This window comes from Pogona vitticeps, chromosome 3 (assembly GCF_051106095.1).
Source record: "Pogona vitticeps strain Pit_001003342236 chromosome 3, PviZW2.1, whole genome shotgun sequence".
NCBI classification, from domain to species: domain Eukaryota; kingdom Metazoa; phylum Chordata; class Lepidosauria; order Squamata; family Agamidae; genus Pogona; species Pogona vitticeps.
This window is the reverse complement of record NC_135785.1, coordinates 114556996-114584334: the sequence shown is the minus strand read 5'-3', so window position 1 is coordinate 114584334 and position 27339 is coordinate 114556996. Positions and strand designations below refer to the sequence as shown.

The following is a 27339-nucleotide window of genomic DNA, read 5'->3' as shown; positions in this document are numbered from 1 at the left end:
TGGATATATTCCTGGAGGATTAGCTAAAGATACTTTTTAACAGTACCTCTGGTGGGAGGCAAACAGGGACTGCTGCACCAAGTGTTACCTGGGGGCTGGCCACCTTTAGGATACAGGATGTTGAAACAGATGGGCCTTATGCTTTTCTCATCCACATTTTTTCCTTTAAAGGATAGAGGTAGAAAGTCATCTCTTAAGACTATAACCCCCAGAATCCCTGGGTTCTGGCTATAAAAAAAAAGAAACTAAGAATGTGTGTTTATAGGAAGAGCTCCTGACAGAGTCCAAATAAGTCTGGCTGTTTCCAAAATCTGAAAATGGAATCTAGATGTGCAGACACTTGTTTGTACCTGTAGCTGCTGTCTTCCAGGATAATCTCTGCACACCTGCAGGTAGATGGAGTGTTATTCTTTTCGAGTGATGCGTATAGGCATCCATAGCAAAGCAGCCATGAAACCTTCACTTGTTAAAAAACGTTTTTGTAGATATACGGTATTTAGGATTTTCAAGGGCATAAATATCTGAGAACATTGGGAGACTAAGGAGAAGATTCCATTAAAATTAAAACAATCAGGTTTCTTATACCAATAATGTCAGAGTTTTGCCCTCTGCTTGCAATTTCAGCTGCATTATTGGGGGTTGTTCTAGTGCATGCCTAGGATAAGCCAGGTCGTCTTTCCTACCTAATATTTAATTTGAAAAGACAGATAATGCTTCTCCAAAGACATGTTTTAGAGCACACACTCTCCTCTCTCTCTTGCAGGCCACTGAGATGTTGGTTCACAATGCCCAGAACCTCATGCAGTCTGTCAAGGAGACAGTTCGAGAAGCTGAGGCTGCCTCTATTAAGATCAGAACAGATGCTGGATTCACTCTACGCTGGGTCAGAAAAACACCCTGGTACCAGTAAAAAACAAGCAAACAAAAAAAACCCTCCTTCTTCTGAAAGTGTTGTCCTTTTTTATATATAAAATCCCTTGCGAAGCAAAGAGAATTTTGTAAACAGCCAGATGGTGCTGCAAAGATTAAAACTAGCCCATTTCAAGGGCTTTAACAGTATGTTGAGCTACCTTTGGTATCTAACCTCACCATAGTTAATTTCCAAAACGGTGACTACTTTTTCTCTTGCTTTTGACGGTTTTTTAGTATGTGTTTCCATGAACACTATAATTTTAGTTTCCACTTCCCCATTATGCAGTGTATATTCCAGTGGTTTCTATGCAAGGCAATACATGAAGATTTCACTTGAGCATTGATTGAAACTCTGGGACACACTTGGTTTGCTTAGCTGTTATTTGTGAGGGACAATCAGAAAACAAGTAGTCCAGCATTTCAGTCTTCTCTTCTTTTTTCTAACCCCTTCCAGAAAAGTGTGTTCCTAACTTTAATTTTCTACAAAAACCTTTCCTTGCTGAAAACCTTTTACCTTCCCCCCCTCCTAATAATATTTCAAGTATCAAAATCAGGGAATTATCTTTTTAATGCCTACCAACTTCAGTTCGGCAAGCTGTGATGATAGGACTGTTTGGTAAAGGTTGTTTAGAAGATTTGTTTTGCCAGGAGGGGGGTTATCAGGCATCAAGGAAGAGAGCACCCAGCCTTCCTGTGTGTCTCACCTTAATAAAGAACAGTTGCTAGGTGAAGAAGTTTTCTGAGCATTAAGGCCTTTCCCACATTAGAAGGGCTGCTGCTTGTCCTCCCTGTCCTTCCGATTGTTCTTGTTTAAGGAAGTATGGTTTGGGAATTTTTCTGCCCTGCTGAAATAGATCTCTTCTACCTAAGAGCTATAGAGGAGGGATTGGTGGTACGATTATAGAACATCTGCCTTTGGACTTCAGAAAGAGTTCTCGCTTCGGGCTTTACATGCTTCCTAATGAAATGCTCAACACATGCTTCATAAATGCAATCTCTTCTAGTTGGATCAGCTCGCAGTTGGAGTGGTCTCTTTCAGCCATGGTAAGGACATTGAGTTTTGGGGAGGGTGTTTAGAGTTAAAATAATATGGCCTTATTTTAGCATGCTTTAGGTGTGAGCTACACGCAGGTAGCTTTTGCACAGAATGAGTCTTGGGCCCTGTGCAATAGGACTCTCTCACACAGAGGCTCTGCTGACACGACGAAAGAGCACATTTGTCATGTGCAGATGTTCCTTCCCGAGGCACTGACTCTACTTCTGAGCTGCTTGTGTACTTGCCAAAAACTCATGTACTGATGCTGCAATGTCCCTGTGCTCCCATGCAACCACTGTTTTATGCTCAGGAGAGTAGGAGTGTGCTGTTTGGGTGGACAAAAGGGCTGTGTCACTTGTATGCCTGTTGAAATTCTTTAATGCTCCCCTGATGGGCCCTCAATCTCTGGTGCAATTTAAAACAGAACTTTGAAGCAGAGAAATGTCATGTTTAATCTCTTGTCTCCAGCTGCCAAAAGCAGAGGGAGCTTGCTTCTCTTCCTTTTCTTGACTACTTGTGCCTGGTAATTGCTGACTGCAAGGTACTCAAAACTGTAATTTAGCTTCTGGCTGTACGTTGCCAGAACCAACACACGAAAGGGAGTATCTCAGCCTTGGTCTGTATGCCTTTCCTTTTGCTTGGTTTATATAAACGCGGCAGGAAGAAGAGAGACTCGAGCAGGCAGAGGGGCATGTTTTCCTCCAGAGTCTGACAGCAATCCCCATCTGCCTGGTGTCATCCATGCAGGCTGAGGGGAGAGTTATGGCCACATTTTGCTCACCCCTGCTCTAGATGTCTTTCAGGTCTTCTGGAATGTCTTATCAATTCATAAGTTCAGCCTTTCATTGTGATTTTTTAAAAACCACCACCATTTAAGAGCTTGACTTTCTATTAATGCAATATTACTAATGCCTTTAATGACATGATGGTTTATACCAAAGACTGCTTTTTGTTAAGGAATGTTTGAAGGAAAGCTCTGAATTATACTTGTCTTGGGTATTCAGAATGTGTGCTAAGCAGAAATATCTTTTATAGAATTTAATATCCTCTACATCTTATGCAATGTATGCTTTCCTGAACACTCTTCTCCACCAGGCCTAAGATGAAGCAAACTTGAATGTCAGGAACATTTTGCCACTAAAATACCTTTGTTTATAAACCAGAATTTTGTTGTATATGCTAATATTTTCAACCTTCTTTGTTCTGTTCAAACAAAATAAAAATGCATTTGTATAAAAAATATTCAGTGCAAGATTTTTATTGGAATTGAACTATTTTATCTTTGCCTATTTATGTGTTTCCCTCAAATTACCGGCAAGACTTAGCAACTGTAGAATTAGTTCAAGAGCACATGAATTATTTGGAGGTGGAAAATGTCAGAACTATGGATACGGAAGTAATCATATAGGGTATTTCCCCTCTTGTCATTCTGTTTTTGATAATGGAGCACACTGACACTCTACGAAAGGACCAGCACCTTACGTAGATTAATATAGTCTCAGGATATGCAGCTTTTGACAGATTGTCTGTTGCTATGGAGTAATGGCCTACTGATTTATTTACTAAAACTAGTCAAGTCACTTCAAGGCAATGCAAATGTCAGCATAAAATAAACATGCTCATTTTGAGCTCAATTGTTTCCATAATAGAAATGTAAGTGTTTCCCACTCCATTTCTAGCTGTGCGCCAGTGCCTCTTAGTTAACACCAAAAAGACTGCAACTGAATTGTTTTAGGGGGGAAAAAAAGTTCTGGTTTACTCAGTCTTGGTGCACTCACTCTTCTCCCTAGTCAGCAGTAACCTCCTTGTCATCTCTCTGTAAAGATTCAAATTGATGAAGCTTTTCACACATTGCTTCTTGAAACAAAGACTCAAATCTTGCCCCTGTAATTGATGATGTCATTTTTAATTATTATTTCAATTTCTATCCTGATGGTCTGGAGGCTCCTGTGTAATCTCTTTGGTTGTTGTGATCCTGTGGAACCAGCAGGATGGGAGGAACAAATGTTTGCTAAAAATTGCTACCACCTGTAAAATCATCTTGGTGCTGGCAATTTCCAGTAATTAAAGACCTCTTCCTGCTGTACTGTGGACCCCACCTCCCTCCCAGGCTTCCTGGCAACCAGAGAGATTACATGGGAGGAGATAAGTTAGAAATGTTTAATTTCTGAAAGATCACCACAGCCTTATGTGGTGTAAGTTACAGAAACAGGATTTCAGCTGGGTGGCTTGCTACAGTAGGTGCAACAAGTAAAGACACGAACACGTAGTAGAGACTGTATCAACATGTTCTGTTAATTGTCCTGTTGGATTATTTGATCCAAACAATTAACTGAATGACAAGGTGACACAGGTGAGTTCCCTTTTATTTCGTTACAAATTAGCAACATAACCTTTAAATAAAGCCTGCTGCCTAAATTGAGCTACTCTTGAGGTATATGCATGGCACAAACAATTAAGTGTAAGGTGGCAAGACACTTTCAAAACGGTAACACCTGTTAAACTATGCAAAGACTTCACTTCCATACATGTTTCACCTTCAAAATTAAAGCAAGTTGTAGAAAAATCAAGGCTTGGCTACAGATTGTCTGCTGAATTTACAAGCTGATAAGGCAAATAGTTTTGATTTAAAAGGCAGCATGTTGTAAACAGTGCAGGGAAAACCTTTTCTGTATTGCTGAGGATCCCGTCTTCCGAACAGCTGAGTGCTCTGGTCCTCTGCCTTTTCCTAATCAGCCTTGAAAAGTATTATGAAATCACCATTTCTAACAGGCTGTAAGTTCATCAGCATCCTTCAGCGCAGTCCAGCGTATGGTTTGTTCTCTGTCCAGAAGTGCCTGTGTTTTATCTTGTGCTTTGGTAGTTTGCTTGGCAGTGTATGGTGTTGGCTGGTTCTGTGGACAGTTCCAGATGATCATTTCATGAACCAACTGGATAAGAAGCAAACTGTTACAGAAGATTATTCTATTTCAAAGCCACATATAAAAAATTTAATAAACTACAATTTAAGTTGAAGAGCGGCAGCGCATTGGGAATGAGTCTAATCGGAGAGGAATTGTTAGAATTGGCATCTAAGAGTAGCTGAAGTCACTAGGTCTCATTTTCCCCTCAAATGGAAAAAAAACCCACGCACACAAAAATCAAAACTTATCTGCCAGCAAGGCAGGGCTCATGTTCGCACTTGGAATTTCCCTGCTTTGGTTATGTATTTCACTCCTTTAAATGGTTTGTATTTTTCTCCATACATGTCAAGGCGGTTTACTTTCAGTCCTGAAAACAGAAATAAAATGCATGTACAAACACTATCTGAAAACAAAACATATAAATTATTGGTAAGAGTACAAAACAATCACAATGAAGTTAAAGGCCATCTCTAAGCTCCCATCTTTGAAAGCCCAGTCAGTCATGCTCAACCCTTGGCCTTGCAAAAGTTTTGGACTTAAAACTCCCAGACGGCCAGTATCAAAGATTCCAGGAGCTGAGCTCCCAAATGTGGAGACTGAAGGCTGAGCACCACTGTTTTAGATAATGTGTTTTCAATCTAACAAAGAAGAAATCAATGCCTTCTTTTTTCCGCATTAGCCACAATTCGGTGGTGCCCAACCTGCTCAAGATCTATACAGGGTTGAAAGCTAGCTTATGTCTGATTTTTTTAGCAGTCTAATAAATTTATCACTCACTCTCACCATCAGAATGTGTGAAAGAACCACATGGCTTTCTTTTTTTTAAAATAAGGCTGTCTCTCATATTGGAAGTGTTCGAGATGAGAGCTGCATCTCTCTCAGCTGTGTTCCTGCTTGTTGCCCCTTCAGTTTGTCCCCCAAAATAACAATGAGAACCTTTGAGTAGTGAGAATCAGCCCTTCACTGTGTAATCCTGTCCTGTCATAGTTAGCTTGTAGCCAGGAAATGTTTTATTGTCTGTTAATATTAAAGTTATATATGTATATATATTTAAAAATGAAGAACCTTACAGGACCTAAAAACAAAAAAGAATATAAGAAATGGATGAAAGCCAGACCACAAAGGAAGCATACAGATAAGTAACAAAGAATTGCAGGAATGGTTTTAGGAAGGCAAAAGGTGAGAATGGGCTGAAGCTAGCTAGAGATGCTAAACTCAACAACAACAAAAAATATCATATACAGTGGTGCCTCGCTTGATGATGTTAATTTGTTCCAGCGAAATCGTTGTAGAGCGAAAATGTCATCAAGCGAAATTAAAAAACCCATTGAAATGCACTGAAAACCGTTCAATGCATTCCAATGGGCGAAATACCTGCTCGTCCAGCAAAGATCCTTCATACAGCGGCCATTTTCTGGTGCCTGTAATGCGAGGAATCCCTCCCTAACACAGCAGGGAGCCATTTTCTACAGCAGGTGGCCATTTTGAAACCCGACAATCAGTTGTTTGCTGATCGTCGTAAAGCGAAAAATCGTCGTGAAGCGAAACAGGGCCGATCAACGTTAAGCGAAATTCCCCCATCTAAGCATCATTTTGCGATCGCAAAAGCAATTGCAAAAACTTCAGTGTTAAGCAGATTCGTTGTCAAGTGGGGTAATCGTCCAGCGGGGCACCACTTGTACGTGTTTAGCAAAAGACAGAAAAAAGAAACAGTGGTTTAGCCATCTCAATGGGGATGGAAAAATGAAAACAGATGACAAGGAAAAGGCAGAAGTGCTCAATTCCTATTTTAGCTCAGTTTTTTTTCCAAAAGACAGACTATGGCCCTCCAGACGAATGTGAAATAGAAGTCGAGGAAAAGAATTGCAGCTTGAGATAATGCCTTATTACTTTCACCAAATTCAAATCTCCAGGGCTTGATAAACTGCATCCAAGAGTATTGATGGAATTGCCTGAAAAACTCTCAGAACCACTGTGTGTTATTTTATTGAAATCACAGGGGAAGTACTGGATGATAGGAGGAGTGCTAATGTTCCTATCTTCAAAAAGGAGGAACTACCGTGTTTCCCCAAAAATAAGGCAGGGTCTTATATTAATTTTTGCTCCAAAAATGCAATAGGGCTTATTTTCAGGGGATGATTTATTTTACAGTCATGCTATTTCTGGTTGCTGCACAATGGTGGAAGGCAGGGTTTCACTTAACCCGGAGCTTATTTTGGAGGTAGGGCTTATATTACGAGCATCCTGAAAAATCATACTAGGGCTTATTTTCAGGTTAGGTCTTATTTTGGGGGGAACAGGGTAGGTAACTACAGATCAGTCAGCCTGACACCAATCCCAGGGAAATTCTGGAAAATCCTAAAGCAATCACTCTGCAAGCACCTTGAAAATAATGTAGTAATAACTAGAAGCCAACACGTATTTGTAAAGAAGAAATCCTGCCAAATCTTATCTCATTTTTAATTAGTAATCTCCCTGATAATATATCTTGACTTCAGCAAAGCTTTTGACAAAGTGCCCCATAATATTTTGTTTAGCAAGCTAACTAGGGCTGGATAGAACAACTGTCAGGTAGATTCATAGTTGCTAACAGAATTGTATTCGAAGAGCACTTATCAATGGCTCCTTCTCAAACTGGGATGAGGGGAAAGGGGGGGGGTATCACAAGGCTCAGTCCTGGGACTAATGTTCTTCAATATTTTTATTAAGAACTTGGAAGAGAGAGTGCATGGGATGCTTATCAAATGTGTAGATGACACAAAATTGGGTGCAGTAGGTAATACCCTGGAAGACGGAAATATTTAAAAAGGTCTTAATAGGCTTGAGCACTAAGCTGAAAACAACAGAATGAAATTCAACAGGGATAGGTGCAAAGTACTACACACAGGAAAAAGAAACTAGTACTTCACAGGATTTAGAGGCTATACCTCTGTTATGGCAGCCTAAAATAGCATTTGCCTTTTTTGTAGCCACATCACACTCTTGGCTAATATTCAACTTGTTATCTACAGTGATTCCAAGATCTTTCTCATTCATAGTATTGCTGAGCCAGGAATCCCCCATTTTGTAAACAGTATGTTTGGTTCTGCTCTATTAAGCACTTGTTAGGCCTCATCTTGAGTAGTGTGTCAATTTCTGGGCATCACACTTTAAGAAGGATGCTGACAAACTAGAACAAGTTCAGAGAAGAACAACAAGGATGATCAGAAGATTGGAGGTGATGAAGAAGCTCTAAGAAACAAGCTCTGTAAAGACTGAAAGAACTGAGCATGTTTAACCTTGAGAAAAGACAACTGAGGAGAGATATAATAGCACTGTTCAAATATTTGATAGACTGTCTTACAGAGAAGGGGCAGGCTCTGTTCTTGATCATCTATCTCAGAGTGCAGCACATGTAATAAGGGGTCAAGTTATGGGAAGCCAAATTTCAGCTGCATATCAGGAAAAACTTCCTAATAGTTAGACCAGTATGACAATGGAACCAATTACCTCAGGAATGTCTCCAGTGCTGGAGGCATTAAAGAGAAAATTAGTCAACTATGTGCCAGATATACTTTGATTTCGATTCTTGCATTCAGGGGAGAGGACTGGGCTCGACGGCCTTATAGGACCCTTCCAACTCCACTACTCTATGATTCTATGAAGGGAAGACTAAGTGTAAATGTGAAAGAGGAGAAAACTGAAATGTGCTGGAGAGGTTTAGCTTCACCTCAACTGGCTGGACTCAATACTCAAATCCAAGACAAAGAACATTTTGCAAAAACCTGAGGCCTCCCCCAGCCCCATAAAGAGCTCTTCTCACCGGAAATAGCCAGCTGCTGTATCTTGAACTGAATATTCAGACTAGGATTTTCTTCTGGTTTGGGAGCACCAGACTGCAAGTTCACCATTCCTTTAAGACCTGGCAGCTTCTGGGGTGTAATTTTGCCAACATCCCATGTTAACACCTGAAAAGCCAACCACCAATATTTACATAATGTTTTTTTCAAACTTCCTTTTATGCTTCACACATCTTCCCTCAGTGAACCTTTTCAGTAATCGTACAGAGAAAGTCAGCACTATTAGGGGTTGAGGGTGGATGAAAGAGGATGGGAAGATTAAGAGAAGTTTCCCCTCTCACAGTTCTGGACTTCAGATTAATCCAATACAGTGGTGCCTCGCATTACAATGTTAATTCGTTCCAGCGAAATCGCTGTAGAACGAAAACATCGTAAAGCGATTTTAAAAAGCCCACAGAAATGCATTAAAACCCGATTAATGCGTTCCTAAGGGCTTGAAACTCACCGTCCAGCGAAGATCCTCCATAGCACGGCCATTTTCGCTGCTCGTGCAGCGAGGAATCCGTCCCAGAAAACAGCGGGCGGCCATTTTTTTTACCCGGCGGCCATTTTGAAACCACCGATCAGCTGTGTGAGAATCTTCGTTTTGCGATAATCGGTTAGCGAAGCAGGTAACTGATCATCGCAAAGCGAAAAAAAACCCATAGGAAACATCGTTTTGCGATCGCTTTTGCGATCACAAAAAGCCAATGTCTAGCGAAAAAACTGTCATGCGGGGTAACTGTCTAGCGAGGCACCACTGTACAAAAGCACAAACTCCAATAAGATGATGAGAAACAAAACTATGATTAGTGACATGGAACCTTCTAGCACCTGTTGCAGCTTAAACATTTAAGCAGGAGTCTTGGAGGCAAGAACAGAAAAGCAGATCATAATACTCTAGAGGAAAACGCTCTCGAAGTGAATCAATTTGTTCCTGCTATAACACCAATTCCCAGTAGTGTTCAGAGGAGCAAACACAATTCACATTTCTTGTCTGATACCTGCAAATTTCATAAACTTGAAAACTCAAGAACTAAGGTTAGAACTACACCTTCACAGTAATCTAGAGAAAAAATATTTACTATGGGTTAGATGAAAGAGGTGCAAGACTGCCTGTAACACATGCCCAAATTTAACTAAGTATGAGTGTGCATGCACACTGCCGCCATGTGCATTTTGGAGGGTTGGCACATCAATGAGGGTTCTTCCTAACAGTGTAGTTGTAGTGTTGGCAGACAATTCCTGTGAACTGCTCACAGTATCCTATAGCAGACAAGGTAGAAGATGCTCATATCGTGAGTGAGAGAGTCGAGTGCTCACAGAAACTGGTGTACTGTTTCAGTGAAGATGGCAGTGATTCCCTCCAAACTGTACAGCCTCATTTCATTATAGTGGGGCAAGCCTCTAAAAACAAAACAAAAGGAACTCTGGTGAATGGTTGTATCCTGAGAGACAGGAGTGGCATGATGGACTTACTTTAGTAACAGGATCAAATGTATAGTTGCCTTGAGAGGCTGTAAGGTTCATGTTGAGTACTGCTTTTGGCATATGAACAGTCATAATGACGCCTTCCACTGTCTTCCCCATGTTCTGTTTGGGCCCGATTGTGACGTCAAATCTTCCAGTCGAGGAATTCTCTTTGAAACTAATTGCATGTTTCACATACACTGGGATGGCCACCAAACTAGGAAAACAACAGTGTAAAAAGCTAATTGCACTCACCTATTATACAAGTAATTTCAGACAGGATGCATTCTACTTACATGGTATATATGCATGATTATGCAATGTACGACATGGGTGAAGGGTTTAAATGGTGAACTCATAGGCTCCCCTGGACCCTCAAAGAAAGCTGCCTAATATTGAGTTGGACCATTAGTTCATCTAGCTGAGTATCATCAATAATAACTGGTAGCAGCTCTCCAGGGTTTCTCCAGACCTATCTGAAGATGCTGGCTTCTGATTCTGGGACCAGCTACATGCAAAGCAAATGCTCTAGCACTGATCAACACATTCTCCCTCAAACGCTCAGACTTGGTTTGCAACAGAGCTGCCTCACTCCTCCATTCTTTCCTGCCAGTGAAGACCATTCCCTTCTCCTTCAGAGCTAAATGTACCTGGTGGGAGCTGTGTCAAGAGTGCTGGGGCTCTTGTTAAAACTGCCACATCAGAATTCATAGGGAATGTAGTTCCATCTTCCAACTGTTTTTGAAGACATGGGGAAAATACTTTTCTTGGCTCCTTGTTGTCATGGGGAGGGGGGGCAGAGGGCCTAGTGAGAGACCCTACATGAGACCCCTCTCACACCAATGCTGAGGAAAGTTGGTGCACACAAGTGGTGAGGGACAGAAAAAAAATGGAACACTTTTTTTAAAAAAAAGTCATAAGTGTCATTTTTAAAGGCACTCGCCCCCACCCCCCTGGACTGAACTTTGTTATCTTCTCTCCAGTGAAACTGGCAATCTTTCCTTTTGTGGGGCAAGCGTCCTCAGACAAGCAAATGGGAAACAATGCGAGACATAATGGATTTCTGGTGGCTCTCCTTTCATGGGTAGTGGCTAGTGTTAAACTGTGGCTCAGATGCTGTGGAAGTCTGCTCTGCATAAAGAGTGCTGGGGCTGAACCCCTCACACACTTGCCTCTCAGAAGGCTTAGAATTAAATAGTTTGGAGTCTGAGACTGAAGGAATTAAGAGACAGTAAAAAAAAAAAGCTGGCAAGATCCCCGCATGATGTGAATAGGAGCCTCTGCACTAGCACAGGGTTGTCTACACTGCCCCCACAATGCTAGACTGCAATTCCCAACATTCCTCAGCATCGCCTATGCTGGCAAGTGCTGATGGTAGCTGCAGTCCAACATCTGGAGTGCCACAACTTCCCCACTTCCCTTCTATAGGTCCTCTAGATGCGAGTGAAATAGTCTATATTCATTCTCCATGCACAGAGGAGCTGTCTGAAGAAAGTTCCCTTTCTGGAGCCACTTTTGAACTACAGCAGTGCAGGAGAGCACTAAGCTTGAACAGTTTGGTAACTGGGATAATTCGTGGGGGTTCAGTTTTTTCATCCTTCAAAATATTCTGGAGCATAAGGACATCCTCTTGGAGGGTGCCATTCATTTTTCCTTCCCTCTAGTGTTCTAGAAATGACACTGTAAGGATGGTAATCCCTGAGGGGGACATCTTCAAATTAAAAACAAGGCCACTGGAGTGCCATGCCCCTGCCATTGAAAAAAAATTACCAGAATACAGTAGTCTCCTCTGACATTTTACAATCACGGAGGTGGCAAATTTGGGGAGCATTTTTGGACAACAGTAGCATGAAAACTAGCCTGAGCAAACAACTAAGTGCAACAAGAAAACAGTGTTCCTTCCTCTCTGCAGAATATCTGTTGGTTTGGATTGCAAGCTTGTGGCTAGGGCTTTCCATATATCCCCCCCCAAAAAATATAATCTTGTTTTTACTGCACACATACTATTTATTAAGGACATAAGATACTTCTTGTGAAAACTGCAGAACGCATCTATAGGCATGCTTAGACTGCTAAGCACATTCCTGAGTGATACTGAAGAACAATTACACACAATTCTGACCCTTGAAGACTTACTTTTGTGAACTAACTCGATACGAAATCAATCTGAAGTTTCCATCAGGAGGAATGAAGGAGAGGACTCGTTCCGATTCCCAGCGCTTGAACCGAATACAAGGATGAAAGCTAACATCGTCCAGGAGCCTTGGGTTCTATGGAAAGAAAGTCAGGGTGATTTCACCCATCGCAATATATCTTTTTAGGATCTCTTTGGTGCCTCACATGATTTTATCTCACAATATAGCTATTCACCATATTAACCAAGTGCTACTGGATCAACTTGTACTCAAAAGCTAGTTCAGCTAAACACATTAATTGGTCTTCAGTAAATCACAGTCACATGTGTCTCATGAGGTTGTTCAACAATAAAGTGAAATCCACAGCGCAATCCTATACTCACTCAGAAACAGGTCTGATAAAGTTGCAAGCCTCCACACACTTAGCTGGATATAAGATATCAATGTGACAAACCCAGACCTACTGGGATATGCCACAGTTCCACTAAGCTGCCACCAACCATTCCCTATAAGAAGTCACACAGACCAGGGATGGATTTTTAACAAATAAAAGAACAAGGTTTATTAAATAACACACAGGGAAAAATAAAAGGATCAAGTGAATAAGATACAGTAACGTGGCTTAGTCTCAATCATACATACACACAGTTTGGTTCACACAGAACACTTAACTTGAAGCACAGACCCTGAACCTATCAGTTCTGGCTAACCATACAGACACCTGAACCTATCAGGTTGGTACTGACTGACACACAGTAGTACCCTGTCTGACACACAGACTCCCACTCAAGCTTCTTCTCTCAGCTCTTCTCCAGCTTCTCCTCACACGCTCCACATATATATACAGTACAGCCCCTCCTCCTGATGTCCCGCCTTCCACTCCCCATAGGATGGAACTTTCCCTCCAAACCCATGACAGACAGGTAACATCAGTGCTGTATGTAACACCTCCCCTCTTTATAAGTTGTTTTGTAGGGGGAAAGCTAAGGTGCTTTTCACCAAAAAACAACCTGGACCCAAAACAAACAAAAACCATCATATAATAACATACAATACCATACTTACTTATACTTACACTCTATTAGGCATTTAAACATTTACCATTATCAATACATCAAGTTACCTTTATTCATACAAACCAACATGTTTAATAAACAGACACATTTGACTTTTTGTCATCAAAATATATACATAGTCCATGTTTCTTTCGCCGTCTTCATTCTTCAGGTCTTCTTGACAAGGCGTCAGCAACACAGTTCACTGACCCTCTGACCACCTTCACTTCAAAGTCATAGTCTTGCAGGTTTAAAGCCCACCTCATAAGTTTACTATTGTGGGTTTTCATTGTCTTTAACCATTGCAGTGGTGAATGGTCAGTACACAGAATAAAATGTCTTCCCCAGATGTAAGGCTTGGCCTTCTGGATCGCGTAGACTATGGCTAGGCACTCCTTCTCCACGGTTGCCAAATGTCTCTCACCTTTCTGGAGTTTCCTACTCAGGTAGGACACTGGATGCTGGTCACCATTCTCATCCTCCTGGCAAAGAACTGCTCCTACCCCGCTGTTAGACGCATCGGTGTAGATGATGAACTCCCGGTCGAAGTCTGGAGCACGCAGCACTGGATAGTTGATGAGCGCCTCCTTCAACCTCCGGAACGCCTCCTCACAGTCGCTGGTCCACGGGATGCGGTCATCAGTCTTCTTCCTCGTCAGATCGGTCAGCGGAGCTGCAATCTCGCTAAACCTCGGGATAAACTTTCTGTAGTAGCCCACCAACCCAAGAAATGATTTGACTTTTTTCTTGGTGTTGGGTCTAGGCCATTCACGAACGGCTTCTATTTTGGCCTCTAGGGGTTTTATCACTCCTCCCCCTACTATGTGACCCAAGTATTTTATTTCTGGGCTACCCAGCTGCAGTTTGTTCTCTTTGCAAGGCCTAGGCCAAAGCACTTCCTCCCCTGGGTCAAAGTGCCTCTCCCTGCCTTCCTGGTCATCCCAAGTTTTCTTTCTGACCTTTTGAGCTTGCAGGGTCTCTGCTGCTAGCTCTAGGTTTCTCTTTAAGTCATTCCTTAAAGTGCCTATATATGTCACAACGTCTTGTGGGTCATCCTGGGTGATCTGCTCCCAATTTTGTTTGATCAAATCAAGGGGCCCTTTCACCCTCCTCCCAAACAAAAGTTCCAACGGACTGAACCCGGTACTGGCTTGTGGCACTGATCGATAAGCAAACAAAAGGGATTGCAGCTTCTGGTCCCAATTGTTTGGATTCTCTGCCAAGTAAGCCCTAATCATGCGCATTAGAGTCCCATTGACCTTCTCGGTTAACCCATTACTTTCAGGGTGATAGGCAGTGGTTTCCTTGTGCTTAATTCCACAGATTTGCCATAACCGTTTCATGAGCTTCGATGTGAACGATGCGCCCAAATCTGTGATTATTTCTGAGGCAAATCCCATCCTGGACATATACCCCACCAAGGCATCTGCCACTGTGTTAGTTTCAATGTTAGTCAAGGGAATGGCTTCAGGGTACCTCGGGGCATGGTCCACAATGGTGAGAATGAACCTGTTCCCCCTCTTTGTGGCCTTGGGCAAAGGTCCCACAATATCCACCCCTATGCATTTGAACGGAGTGTCAATCACAGGCAAAGGGCACAACTTTGCTTTGGTCCTGTCGCGGCTATTCCCCTGCCTTTGACACACATCACATTTTTTACAGAACTCCCTGATCTGCTTCCCTATGTCAGGCCAGTAAAAATTCTGTGTGATTCTCTGCTGTGTCTTGTTCACCCCTAAGTGCGCAGCAAACATGTCAGAGTGCCCCCTTTGTAAGATCATGGGGCGATACTTTTCAGGTACCACTAGCTGATTTCTGATCCCATCTCCCCCTTTTGAGATATTCCTCAGGGTCTCTCTATATAAAATTCCCTTTTTCTCTCGAAATCTCACTGGGGTTTCAGGTGTTAGCTGGGCGTCTGTCACCTGTTCAAAACATTTTTGGAGAGTGGCGTCTGCCTTTTGCTCTTGGCCAAATCGGCTGTCTGTGGTTAAGGTTTCCACCACAGCTTCTGAACTCCCCTCTGCTTCCATCTCTGGCTCATCAGTACCCCCCTGAACTGTCCCCGTGGTGGCTTGTGAGCGTGTAATCACTAGCACCCGTTTCACATGTTCAGCCAGGTCATTTCCCACGAGCACGGCTGCTGGCAGAGTCGATGAAATCGCTAGCCGCCAAACTCCCCTCCAGCCTTGAAAGTTCACAGGTACCTCCGCTACTGGCAGTGAGATCACCTGCCCCTCAATCCCTGCCACCTTCATGCTCTCATTTGGGATTATATATTCCCTAGGAATAATATCTGGATGGCACAGGGTCACCTGGGAACAAGTGTCCCTCAGCCCCCGATACTGATGGTCAAGTATTCCTACGTCCACCCCTGCTGTTTCAAACAACTGAGAATCTGTTCTCACGAGCAAGCAGCGCTTGACCTCCACAAGAGGACCATTTTCCTCAGCCTGATCAGCAGATGTAACTGTTCCAGATTGAGTAGCCATGGCAACAGGCTCCCTCAGTGACAAGGAGCTTTGCTCTTTCTGGACACAGAACACAGCTTTTGGCTTGGTTCCCCTCGAATCCTGAGGCACAATTCCTTTTAGCTGCTTTAACTTCTCACACTCTGAGATTAGATGGCCCTTTCCCTGACAGAAATAACATTTTCTGCTATATTTTGAGTCTTTTCCCTCCAAAATCTGAGGTCTTGGTTTCATGTCTGAGGGCTTCCCTTCAACATGGGTCCCTCCCCCTTGCTGGCTTTTCCCTGGTCCCTGAGAGTACTTGCTGTAGGTTTCTTTGGGTTTATCTACAGATTTCCACTCAGCACCTAAGGGTTTTCTTATTTGATAAATAAAATCTGCGATCTCTGCTGCTTCGGCCACAGATTTCGGTTTCCTTTCCCTCACCTGGAATTTCAGTTCCCCATGCAGGACTGAATAGAACTGTTCCAGCGCTATCAAGTCTTTGAGCTGCTGAAAGGTCTTTGTCCCCTCCTGAGATAGCCATTTCTCTAGCAGCCTCACCAATTGGGCCCCCACTTGGGTAAAAGTCTGCTCTGGTTTCTTGGTGATTGACCTGAATCTTTGCCTCAGCTGTTCCGCATTTATCCCATGTCTGGCAAACACCAGTTTTTTAAACTCTGCAAAATCTTTCATCAGTTCCTCTGGCATCTCTGCATAGACTTCTGCAAGGCTGCCACTGATTAAAGATCGCATGATGGTCATCTTCTCAGTTTCCCTTACTGAGAAGTCCACAAACGCTCTTTCCACTAGGGAAAAGAACACTTCAGGACAATCTCCCTTGTGGTACACAGGGAATTTCTTCAGGTCAGCTTTAGACAATTGGCCTCCCTCAGAATCCCTATTGTTATTATTGTTCTGATTCATCAGTTCCAATTTTCTTAACTCAAATGCCATTTTCTCTCTCTCCAATGCCAATTCAAATTGTCTCTGTTTCTCCCTTTCCTCCCTTCTTTCTCTCTCTAATCTTTCCTCCATTTCCCTCACCCTCAGTTCATGCTGTTGGGCTAGGAGCAATTTTCTGAGTTCTGGGTTCTGTTCTCCCGTGCTGTCACCCTGCACTGAGCCAAATTCATCCTCAGAACCTTGGTCTACCTGGGGGTCTTTCACTTCACCCATTTCTGCCATTTGGCTTCGAGTCAAGGGCATAATCCCCCCCCCAGAACAGGCTGCTTTCAAAAGTCAAGCCTCAAAATAAAGCGACCACTTTTTTTTTTTCTCTTTTGCCTCAGAACCAGCTTTCTATAGATTGCTGCTGTTCTTCAGCACTAACTTGCAACAGTTGCGAGCCAGAGTCTACCCCCCTCTGCTAGGCCTCTCAGCAGGCAGGCTAGATCACTGCTACTACACAGTTTTGCCTCAGCTTTTTTCCCGCCAAAACAGGCTGCCTCAGAGCTCCCTAATCTAGTCCCCAATCTGAGGTTACACGTTCTTCTACTAGCGCACCTCCCCGTGAGGTACACCTAGAAGATTACCTACGTGCTCTCAGATTGTCCCTGACTAGACCCCCCTTGCTCTGGGCACTCTTGCCAAGGCTTTGCTGGACCACTGGACAACTGGACCAGTCGTATCCCACACGCTGGACACCAATCAATGTGACAAACCCAGACCTACTGGGATATGCCACAGTTTCACTAAGCTGCCACCAACCATTCCCTATAAGAAGTCACACAGACCAGGGATGGATTTTTAACAAATAAAAGAACAAGGTTTATTAAATAACACACAGGGAAAAATAAAAGGATCAAGTGAATAAGATACAGTAACGTGGCTTAGTCTCAATCATACATACACACAGTTTGGTTCACACAGAACACTTAACTTGAAGCACAGACCCTGAACCTATCAGTTCTGGCTAACCATACAGACACCTGAACCTATCAGGTTGGTACTGACTGACACACAGTAGTACCCTGTCTGACACACAGACTCCCACTCAAGCTTCTTCTCTCAGCTCTTCTCCAGCTTCTCCTCACACGCTCCACATATATATACAGTACAGCCCCTCCTCCTGATGTCCCGCCTTCCACTCCCCATAGGATGGAACTTTCCCTCCAAACCCATGACAGACAGGTAACATCAGTGCTGTATGTAACACCCCCGTCAAAACAATGGCAACAAATTCTGAGATTGACATGCGTAAGATTGCAGTACTTAATTACTAATTCACATGGATTTGTAATCTTAAGAAGTGACATCTCTCTCTTCTCATGCTTCCATAAAAACAAATAAGTACGAATACTCTTCTAACTTCTATAGCCTTAAGATCAAGAGCACAGTATCTTTAAGACCAGCTACCAGGCTGTGACTCAAGAATAACACTCTGCCCACAGTAGCTACAGCATTGGCAGTGAGTTGCGATTGAGGGATTTCAGTTCCACATTACAGCCCCTCAAGGGGATTCAGATAAATGATGGCGTTCACTCTCTACCCCCTCATTGGGAGGCATTGCTTTGATTTGAATACTAAACATAATTTTGACCACCTATAGCTATTCCATGGTGGTGTGTGTGTTTTTACTTCCTATTGCCTACCGTCTAGACTTTCTTTATCAAAAAGGTGGAATAAATCCATAAGGTTTGGACTGCAACTCTCAGAAGCCCCAGCCCACACAGCTATTGATCCATCCTGCAATAGCCAAGTCATCTGTTTATCTAGGTGCTGTATGAAGAATTCTTTCCTTTTATCTGCCCCCAAACTCCCACCATCCAGCTTCAGATGATCATCTTGGGTTCTCATGTTGTGAAAGAGGGAAGAAAAATTCTTCCTTATTGCTTGACACCAGGGATAATTCTGAACACCTCTATCATATCTCCCTAACTTTTTAAAGAAAATAAGGTAATGGTAAAAGTAAAGGTTCCCCTTGACATTTAGTCCAGTCATGTCCAACTAGGGCGCAGTGCTCATCCCTGTTTCCAAGCCATAGAGCCAGTGTTTGTCCGAAGACAGTTTCTGTGGTCATGTGGCCAGCACGACTAGACACGGAACACTGTTACTTTCTCACCAAGGTGGTACCTATTTATCTACTCGCATTTACATGCTTTCAAACGGCTAGGTTGGCAGGAGGTGGGACAAGCGACGGGAACTCACTCCATCACGTGGATTCGATCTTACGACTGCTGGTCTTCTGACCTTGCAGCACAAAGGCTTCTGCAGTTTAACCTGCAGCACCACCACGACCAGCATCACCAAGAAAATAGACTGCCTCAAATGTTGTAGCATTTCTTTCCAGAAGACCTGCTCCAGCTCCTTGTTCATTTCAAACTTTTCCAGTTCTATCATACCCTTTCAGAAAGGTGGTAGGAATTGCAGATATTATTCCGAGCATGGCCACACCAGTTTTATAATGGCAGCATGACCTTCCTTCCCAAATGATTCCCACCCATAGGCCAAAATCCTATTGCCCAGTCTCAACCAGAGTAAAACCACTAGGATCAACTGCTGAGTGGTCAGTCAAAAGTCATCTACAGTAAGTCCCAGCAATTCCTTAGACCTACTTTGAGAGTACCAAGTGGATTCAAGTATCAATTCCAGTTCTCACAGAATTAGGAAGAAGACAAGGCGGTCATTCCCATTAACTTTTACAAGAGACTGGTGTATCCTTCTGAATTGCAGGCACATATGGAGGAGCAGAGAGGAATTCCTAGACATTTTTCTCTTCATTTTCCTAGATACCTCTTCTTGTTTTTAAGTTACTATCAATTTAGGTTTCTGGCTTCTTGGCATATACTAGCTAATATTTTGTTGCTTAGCATAGTAAATTGCACCGAATCAAGGGGATCTGGTGAGTCAACTCCTCTGTAGGTTCCACTGGGCCTACTCTTAATCTTTGACTTATTTTAGTATAGTAATTCACAGTTTGGGTAGGTCCATTTGAATCAGTGGAACTTACGGAGGAGCTGACTCACCAAATCCCTACTGATTTAGTGGGTCGACTCTAATGCAATTTATTGTGCTAAGTAACAGGATTTTGTCCCCACCTTTTGTTAAGGTTCTATCTTTTCCCAATATAGTCTGGGGGAGAGGCGCCCATCTTCACCTAGGCTTGATACTTGACTGTCAGTTCAGCTCTGCAGTTCTAAAATTATTATTATCATCTTGCTGGATAGTACTGAAAACCCTCCTTTCTCCCCAGGAACAAGAATCTAGAAAAAAATAGGAAGCACTTGCATCTAGAAGTAGGCACAATCATCAATGGCTATGGCATAACATTCCCTTCCTACACGTGCGTGCATGTGCACACATACACACACAAGTAGAGATGGGCATGAACCACTGGTTCAGTGGTTCGTACCAGTTCATTTCTCAGTGAAACAGGTGTTTGGCACTTCCCAGCCCTGCTTCCTCCTGCAAGAGCCCACTTACGCCATAGCCATCGATTACTGCAATACAGTTGTGCAGGGCTAAGGAATTTCCGATATACACAATGAAACTAACTAGAAAGGGTAACTTGTAAAAACAAAAAAACAAAAAACAAAATACACACCTCAAACTAATGAATAAGTTCCTTTGTGTTCATGTGCTGACTCTGCAAGCCACTTTATGACAAGGAAGAACTAAAAGTAGCCACTGACAATGTTATAGTTCCTCCGCCTGTGGAATTCTTCATGAACGTGCCATGACTAAATTAGAAGGCTTGCTAAAAAGGGACTAACATGGCAAAATTATACATTAATGGTGGTAAAATAATGTCTTTCGTTCCCTGAACATTGTGAAAATTTTGGTAAGCACTTCTAGGAATCTCTCCTTCACAATGTGATTTGCAGTAATCAACATTATATGAAGCTCAGAGAACAGAGTTCACTTTACCATGAAAGAAAGTGAAAGATCAGGCATCCCTGAGAGCTTGATGCAGGCATCAATGACCCCTTGGATTTCTGCAAAGACTGTTGAGCCTGTGGAGAGAAGGGAGAAATAACTTGGCTGTGTGGTCTTTCACAACATATTGTGAGCAGATTAAAGCTCAGAAGAGTTATTTGCAGCAAGAAGAAGAGGATATCGCCACAATGCATTTTACAACACCTGACTTCAGGCTGTCAGCAGGGACATCCCCTGCCATGAGGGCACTGGATTTTGAACAATCACATTAGGGAATAATTAAGTTGTTCTTGTTTTTTGTTCTTTATGATCATGGTGAATTTAAAAAATCAATAATCACAAATAAAGATTGACTGATTGTATTTAATATTAATATAAAAAACAATGTATGGGTAAGCTATTTTATTAACTTACACTGTTTTAGCTATCTTGAAATGTTTTAACTGCTTCCATTTATTTTAAACTTTACATGTATGTATCCTAATGGGTCAGAGACCGCAAATAAAGATTGATTGATTGATTGAAAAATCAACATTTAAAAAAAATCAGATTGATTTAAATCTAAAAAATCATTTTTATTTAAATCATCCAAAATCCAATTTTTAAAATTTAAATCAGGATTTAAATCAAATCCACTCCATTTGTGATGCTATTCAGCAACACAAAGAATCTTCTTAATTTTAAGATGTTTATGAAGAACTATATGGAAGGGTTAGTGGAGTGCTGGATAAGGCCCCCCAGAACTTGTATTTACCCACTACAAAAGATATTATTAAAATATATTTTTATATAGCCTAGGAATATGGATTTGTTCAATTTCAGGGTTTTTCAAATTCTGCTACTCTAATGCTCTCTTCCATTCTTCCAGGGATAAAAAAAGTTTCGAAAGCACTTACCAGATTTGTCTATAATGGCATCAATTTCTTCAATGACATCAAAGTAGGCTTCATTGTTTGTATACTTCACACCTGCTCTTCGCCATGGAATGTTTGACAGCTGACCAGTTGGAAGAGTATCCCCCACATTACTGCTGCCTTGGAAATACAAGAAAAGTCTAAAGATGCTGGTAAGAAACCACTATCCTCAGGATGCAAGCAATAACGTGCAGATTTTAAAATCAGATTCCAGGAGTTACAGGCCACATAGCCTCATGTTTGATCCAGTTACATCAATGAAAAGGCCAATGACAAAACAGTATGATGATGTGTACAGACAAATAAATCTTGCCGTAGAACATAAACTCTGCTAAGGAAAGTCTGGCCCCGTTGATTTGGAGTCAATCAAGAGGATCAAACCTATTCGGCGAATATGGTATTTACATTGACTTTTTAAAGCTCTTGACAAAATCACCCAAGGATAGTTAATTGGTAAACCTGGAAGCTACAGGCTAATAAGACAGGTTTTCTTATTGCTGAGCATCTGGTTAAAAAACAGGGAATCAATAAAGATCCAAAATTTCCTCCCTATCTCTCACTTTCATACATCTAAGCAAGAATTTTGAGAAGGATGAAACAACAGTGAAGCCCATGTTAGTAAGTAAATAGTTGCATTTAGAAGCAGTCATGGTACCTGTAATGGAGTTGACAACAGAACGCAGGATTGTGGGAGGTTTAATGAGCTCTTTTAAGATATTGGATTCTGTTGCCAGTGGAAAGCCATTGTCCAGCATTTCTTCAAGAAGCTCATACACAATAACAACATTGTCTTTAATTGCAGTCTCAGAACATTCTCCAAAGTAATCCTAAACCAAGCAAAGAATGTAAAGAAAGCAAATTATTTTTCTTTGAAGCTGCGCCGACACCCTCAAACCAGGTTTATGAAGGAAATGTGTTGTTACGTGTCATCAAGGTTGGGGGATAGTGATGGTAGCTGTAACACGGTGATCAAGGTATATATTTAAAGACTACTTTTATTATTACTGCTCTGCACCTGAAATATGGCATTGTCGTTATGTGCTGTCCAGTCATCTCATTTTTGTGTCCCTTACAGGATTTTCAAGATGGGTAAGATGTTTGACGGGGAGTTTACGAATGCCACGGTTCCCCTAGCGAGTTTCCATGATCAAGCCAGAATAGGAACCCTCTGAATTTACATCTTTCCTGTGTAGACATGAATGGAGTCATGCCGCGCTAGAGGAACCTATCTGCATAACCCACTCACCCTCCCTCACACACCACTGGGTTCCTCCATTTCCAGCTGTGTTCCAGTCGGGGCAGGCGCTCGGGCGACCCTTCCCTACCTCATCCAGCAGCCAACCACTCATTGGCTGCTCTGGGAGAACCCTCATCCTGCCTCCTCTTCGGAGTGGTAGAAGAAGTTTTTAGTCTTTAAAGTAACACAATATTTTGCCTGTTTTAATTTCCCCCACCTTTAATTTTGCCAGCATGCCAACACAGCTCAGTCTTTGGAAATCACCTGAAAAAGCTTAATTACATTTTTTAGATTTGGGTATTATTATACCCTTTCTGGCTACCCAACTTAATTTCTATTGAATTGTGGGTTTTTGCAGTTAATTAATGTTTTCCAAATAATGCTTTTTAGAAAAGTATGCAAAATATGTCTTATGAGGGTTTTTTTTTAAAAAAAAACACAGCCTACCTATGATCATTGGTTAACAACGTGAGCAAACGAGCCAGAGGTGTTTTTTTTTTGTTTTGTTAAGGTATTTGCAGAAAATTTGGCACATGTGAAATTTTTTCATTGGTCAGAACTTTACATGCTGCTGACATTCTGTGTGAGTCTGATCTTAGTTTTCTCTCAGAAGTCACAGGCCTCCTCTATAGACTAACCTGGAAAGTATCTGCTACACGGTGAAGGAATTCAATGACGAAGAGTGGTGGCACTTCTGTCTGTATGACAGACACAAAGAATATTTTGTCCCGATAGATGCTGATGAGGTAGTGGTGAGGCGTGGGTATGACAGGAGGAACATTTTCAACATCAGCGGCTCGTTCCTGAGCTTCAAAGAAATAATCGCACACAGACTGGCCAACAACACTCTTCCAATGCTTCTCCAAGAATATATCACCAGAACAGTTTATAAGAAACAGACTGTGGATCATTTTCTGTTGGAGAAACAGTAATATGCATTAACAAAAAATAAACAAGCAGTTTTCGTTTTCAGTTCTGCTCCAGTGTAACAATTCTTTTCAGTCATATATATGGGAATAACTAACATATGAGACAGAGAACTGTAACAAACCCTGCATGCAGTTTGGCAGTGATCAGACTGGCTATGGGACTGAGGAGCTAACGTAACTTTTTCAATGGTAAAACATATGCACTTCAAAATGAACCATTTTGAATTAATCATGAATATTTATGACTAACGGTACAATTAATTATCATTAAAAGAATAAAAAACTGCTCTTTTGTAAAACTAATGGCTCTTAACTGTCCATTCAAGACCTAACCATCCTTAATACTTTGCATTGCAACACTGCACTGTTCCTGGGAAAATCAATCTCTCTTCCAGCTTCTGTAAGCATGACTGTATGATCGTAAGCAACTTCAAAGGGAAGAGGAAAGCCTGGGGGAGGGATGTCAGAATGGGGCTTCTACCCTGTTAACCTTAGCTCTTCTGCTTCACTGCTTCCACTACTTTTGCCAATCTGCAAGGGTGTGGTGTCATTTGCTAGTTATACACAAAGTGATTGATGCTCCCTTCCCCTCAGAGATCATTAAAATCTTATCAAGTGATTCACTTTCATTTGATCAGCATTTAAGACTCTTAGTTATTATGACTGAGCTAGTCAGCGGTTGGAAAAGTTACTTCTTGAGACTACAGTTCCCAGAATCCCTCAGACAGCATGACTAATGGCCATGCTGGGTAGGTGGTTCTGGGAATTATAGTACAAAAGGGTAGTTTTTCCAAGCTGTGCTACAGTAATCTGAGGTAGTGACAGAATCTCTTCTAACTAGGTTTCTGCTTCCCTTTTCTGCATATTGGATATTCAGGAGCACAGATGACATAGGTTATGTATGAATATCCAGACTGCCTGAGAAGGGTGACGGTTGTGTGCTCTCACTTGCACAATGAAGGCAGTATCTGCCCTCTGCCCAGAGTAGCTAGCCACTGACTTTATTCAGACAGCACCATTAAACATGATACAGTATGGCTATAGTGAATGAGCTTCATTTTCAAGGACTCACTTCTCCCCTCATTCAACTTCCAACTATTTGTTGCTCAGAATCTATAGAGCACAAAGTTGGCTGGTGCTTGGAGCTTTTCAGTGTCACACATTTCAGCATTCCAGCATCAGCAGAAGAGGTAGAAGATGATATATTTCACTCTGTCAGGTTGCAAACCTGGAGCCAATGGAAAGCTGGCATGGCGTATTAACTGTCCGGTTTATTGTTTCTGTGATGGGTTAGCAGATATCTGGCTTCCATCAACTAACTTCAGAATGTTTAATGGTTTTATACTAATAGCTATGGAGCCAGAGGTTGGGAGTTCAATTCCCCACTGTTGCTTCTTGACATGGGCTAGGTTTGATGATCCATAGTGTCCCTTCCAGCTTTGTAATTCTATTATATAAGATTAAATAAAGAGAAACTGTTACACTATATGCATAGCATAACTGAACACTATTAAACACCACTATCCCCCAAACTGTCAATTACAGTGACCAGGACAGACAGAACCTGGTTTAGATCAACAAAACATACTGTGAGGCTGGGTGTTCTGCATATTGTCTGGGTCGTTAGGTGCTCACCCAAGTCTCTCCATGGAGCCTGTTGCAAATTCTAGTCTTGCCTCTACTGTGGAGACAGGGTCAACAACATCACAACTCTTCCTCTTGCAGTGACTGGCTGCCAAGAACCTCTGCATTCTTCCCTGTCTCCCCCTCTTTAAATTATTCCTGTATTTTACATTTTGCTATGGCTAAAAAAACAGGCAACAGAAGAGAGTTGAGCAGATCAAAAGATAATAATCTAATCCTTTTCTTTCCTTACAATCTTAACCTTAGAGGGAACAAATCGTATTATTCCTATGAGCTCAGATCCATCAGGAACTTGCATGCAAATGTCAGGCAAAGTCTTCCTCAAACTCCTCTCTCCCCATCCCCAAAACATACAAAATAGGGAAAGACTCCTGTAGCCAGGACAACGGGGAACACCAGCCAGTATTTCAGTATGCCAAGAAAAGAAACAACAGAAGGCCATTTTAAAAAAATGGGATGCCTACTTCTTTTCTACAGGAATTACTGTATCAATCTGACAACTCTGCCTAGAGTCATGGATCAGGAAAAGAGGCATATTAATGGCAGGCTGCATCTGAAACAAAACTTTCACAGAGGCAGCTGTATTTGAACACTCTTGCCCACAGATGGTCACCCGTGGCTTGCTCATTCATTCATTCATTTTTATGCCACCTTTCTCCCCAAAAGGCCCCAAGGCGCCTTACATCATTAAAGCAGTATTTCAACACTTAAACAGTAAGTACACAAATATTTTAAAAGAATTAAACAAATAGTATATTACAATGGTAACTAAAATACTGTACCATTGAAACAACAGAGCAAGCACAACAGTCCACTTAAAACCCTTCCCAAACAACCAGTCACCATTTCCGGGGTTCCGGCTATGAACCACCCAGGGCTCGTGTCTGAGCAGCTGACTGAAAAGAGCGCCTCATCCTGGTTTTCGTTTTCTTCCATCTTGCTCCCCACCTCCTTACTGTGGTTGTTTAGTCGTGTCCCCCATGGACCAGAGCAGGCCAGGCCCTCCTCCTCTCTTCCACCGCCCTCCTTTCCTCCCTCCCTGTTCTTGTGGCCAAAAGTTCAGCCTCTCCAGTTCCTCAGGGCGGGGGAACCGCCTTCCCAAGGCACGGCGCGGGCCAGAGATACTATTCCCAGCCCTCCTGCCACCCTTCCTCACGGGGAGAACCGGCTCTGACGCCGGTCTCCCTCAGCCCTCTCCCTGCATTCAGCCACGCGGGCTTCTTCGGAGGAAGCGTGGCCTCCAGAGCCGCAGCCCTTGCAAGAAGGCGAGAAGGCCGAGGGCCACCGGGCTCGCGTGGCGGCAGAGCGAAAAGTTGCTGCCTTTAGGGCGGGGGGGGGGAGGGAAGAAAGCGTGCTCCCTGGCGGTCCCGCTTCCCCGGACTCACCCTCTCAGCGAGCACCCCACTCGAGGCGGACAGAGGGGAGGCGGCCAGGCTCCGCAGCAACCCAGGAAAAGCACCACCAGCAGCAACAACAGTGCTGTAGTTCGTGCTGGGAAAAGATGGCCGCAAAGCCCTCCCGCGCTCCAGCCCGCCCCCAGCCCCACCCAGCAGGGCGCCTCGGCGAAGTGCCTGCTGAGCCAGGCGTCGGCCGTGGCCGGGAGAAGGGGACCGGGGCGCAGCCCCTTCCACCCCCTTAGGAAGGCTGCCCACAAGCCCCGGAGGCTTCTCGTCGGCAGGGTGGAAGGCACACCAGCGATCGGAGCTTGGTTGCCTTCTGCCGCCGCAGCGTGTGTGTATGCGCGTGGGAGACCATTAATTCCATTGCACAAGTTGCTAGGGGAAAAAAAAAACACACCTTTGAATCCTAATTTTTGCAACAAGATCAAAAGGCACTCTTTCAAAGAAAACCCGAGGCCTTCCCTTTCAGCCACTACTCCTACTCTCCTGACTGACCGACGCCCTTCGCCGATCAGGCACTCCTCCAAGCCTACCCTGCCTGCTTTCGCCTCGCCCCTC

The 27339-nt window shown here is 42.8% G+C and overlaps 2 protein-coding genes across 8 annotated transcripts in view; one reads left to right on the top strand and one right to left on the bottom strand.

Annotated features, from left to right (window-relative positions):
• VCL (vinculin) overlaps positions 1-3188 on the top strand; it is a 94514-nt gene extending 91326 nt beyond the window's left edge. For 2 of the 3 annotated variants that reach the window (XM_072994979.2, XM_072994980.2), the window contains one exon: positions 764-3188. In XM_072994979.2, coding sequence (XP_072851080.1) covers positions 764-910 — 147 coding nt within the window. In that variant the 3' untranslated portion in view covers positions 911-3188. The remainder of the gene's footprint in view (positions 1-763) is intronic. The other variant, XM_072994981.2, reaches the window with a different exon arrangement.
• A 1108-nt stretch (positions 3189-4296) lies between these two features.
• Positions 4297-27318, bottom strand: AP3M1 (adaptor related protein complex 3 subunit mu 1). Of its 5 annotated transcripts, XM_072994982.2 has the most exons (10): positions 27179-27314; positions 25373-25542; positions 23447-23722; positions 22227-22398; positions 21554-21691; positions 20649-20734; positions 12276-12409; positions 10149-10356; positions 8654-8798; positions 4297-5218 (listed from the first exon to the last, which is right to left on the bottom strand). In XM_072994982.2, the coding sequence occupies exons 3-10, from the start codon at positions 23717-23719 to the stop codon at positions 5118-5120; spliced, it is 1257 nt and encodes a 418-aa protein (XP_072851083.1). In that variant the 5' UTR covers positions 23720-23722; positions 25373-25542; positions 27179-27314; the 3' UTR covers positions 4297-5117. The 5 variants fall into 5 exon arrangements, with proteins under 5 accessions (XP_072851083.1, XP_020646927.1, XP_020646925.1 ...); XM_020791268.3 differs by lacking the exon at positions 25373-25542 and having other exon boundaries at positions 27179-27318; XM_020791266.3 differs by lacking the exons at positions 25373-25542; positions 27179-27314 and adding an exon at positions 26767-26930.
• Positions 27319-27339: the final 21 nt, after the last annotated feature.

Bases quoted from the DNA above. Each gene is read 5' to 3' on its own strand.
- AP3M1 (XM_020791268.3), bottom strand. From the start codon at position 23,719: ATGATCCACAGTCTGTTTCTTATAAACTGTTCTGGTGATATATTCTTG. The intron at 21,692-22,226 runs GTACCATGACTG...TGTATTTCCAAG, and splicing joins TGTTGTCAACTCCATTACAG to GCAGCAGTAATGTGGGGGAT. The intron at 20,735-21,553 runs GTAAGTGCTTTC...TTCTCTCCACAG, and splicing joins TGCCATTATAGACAAATCTG to GCTCAACAGTCTTTGCAGAA.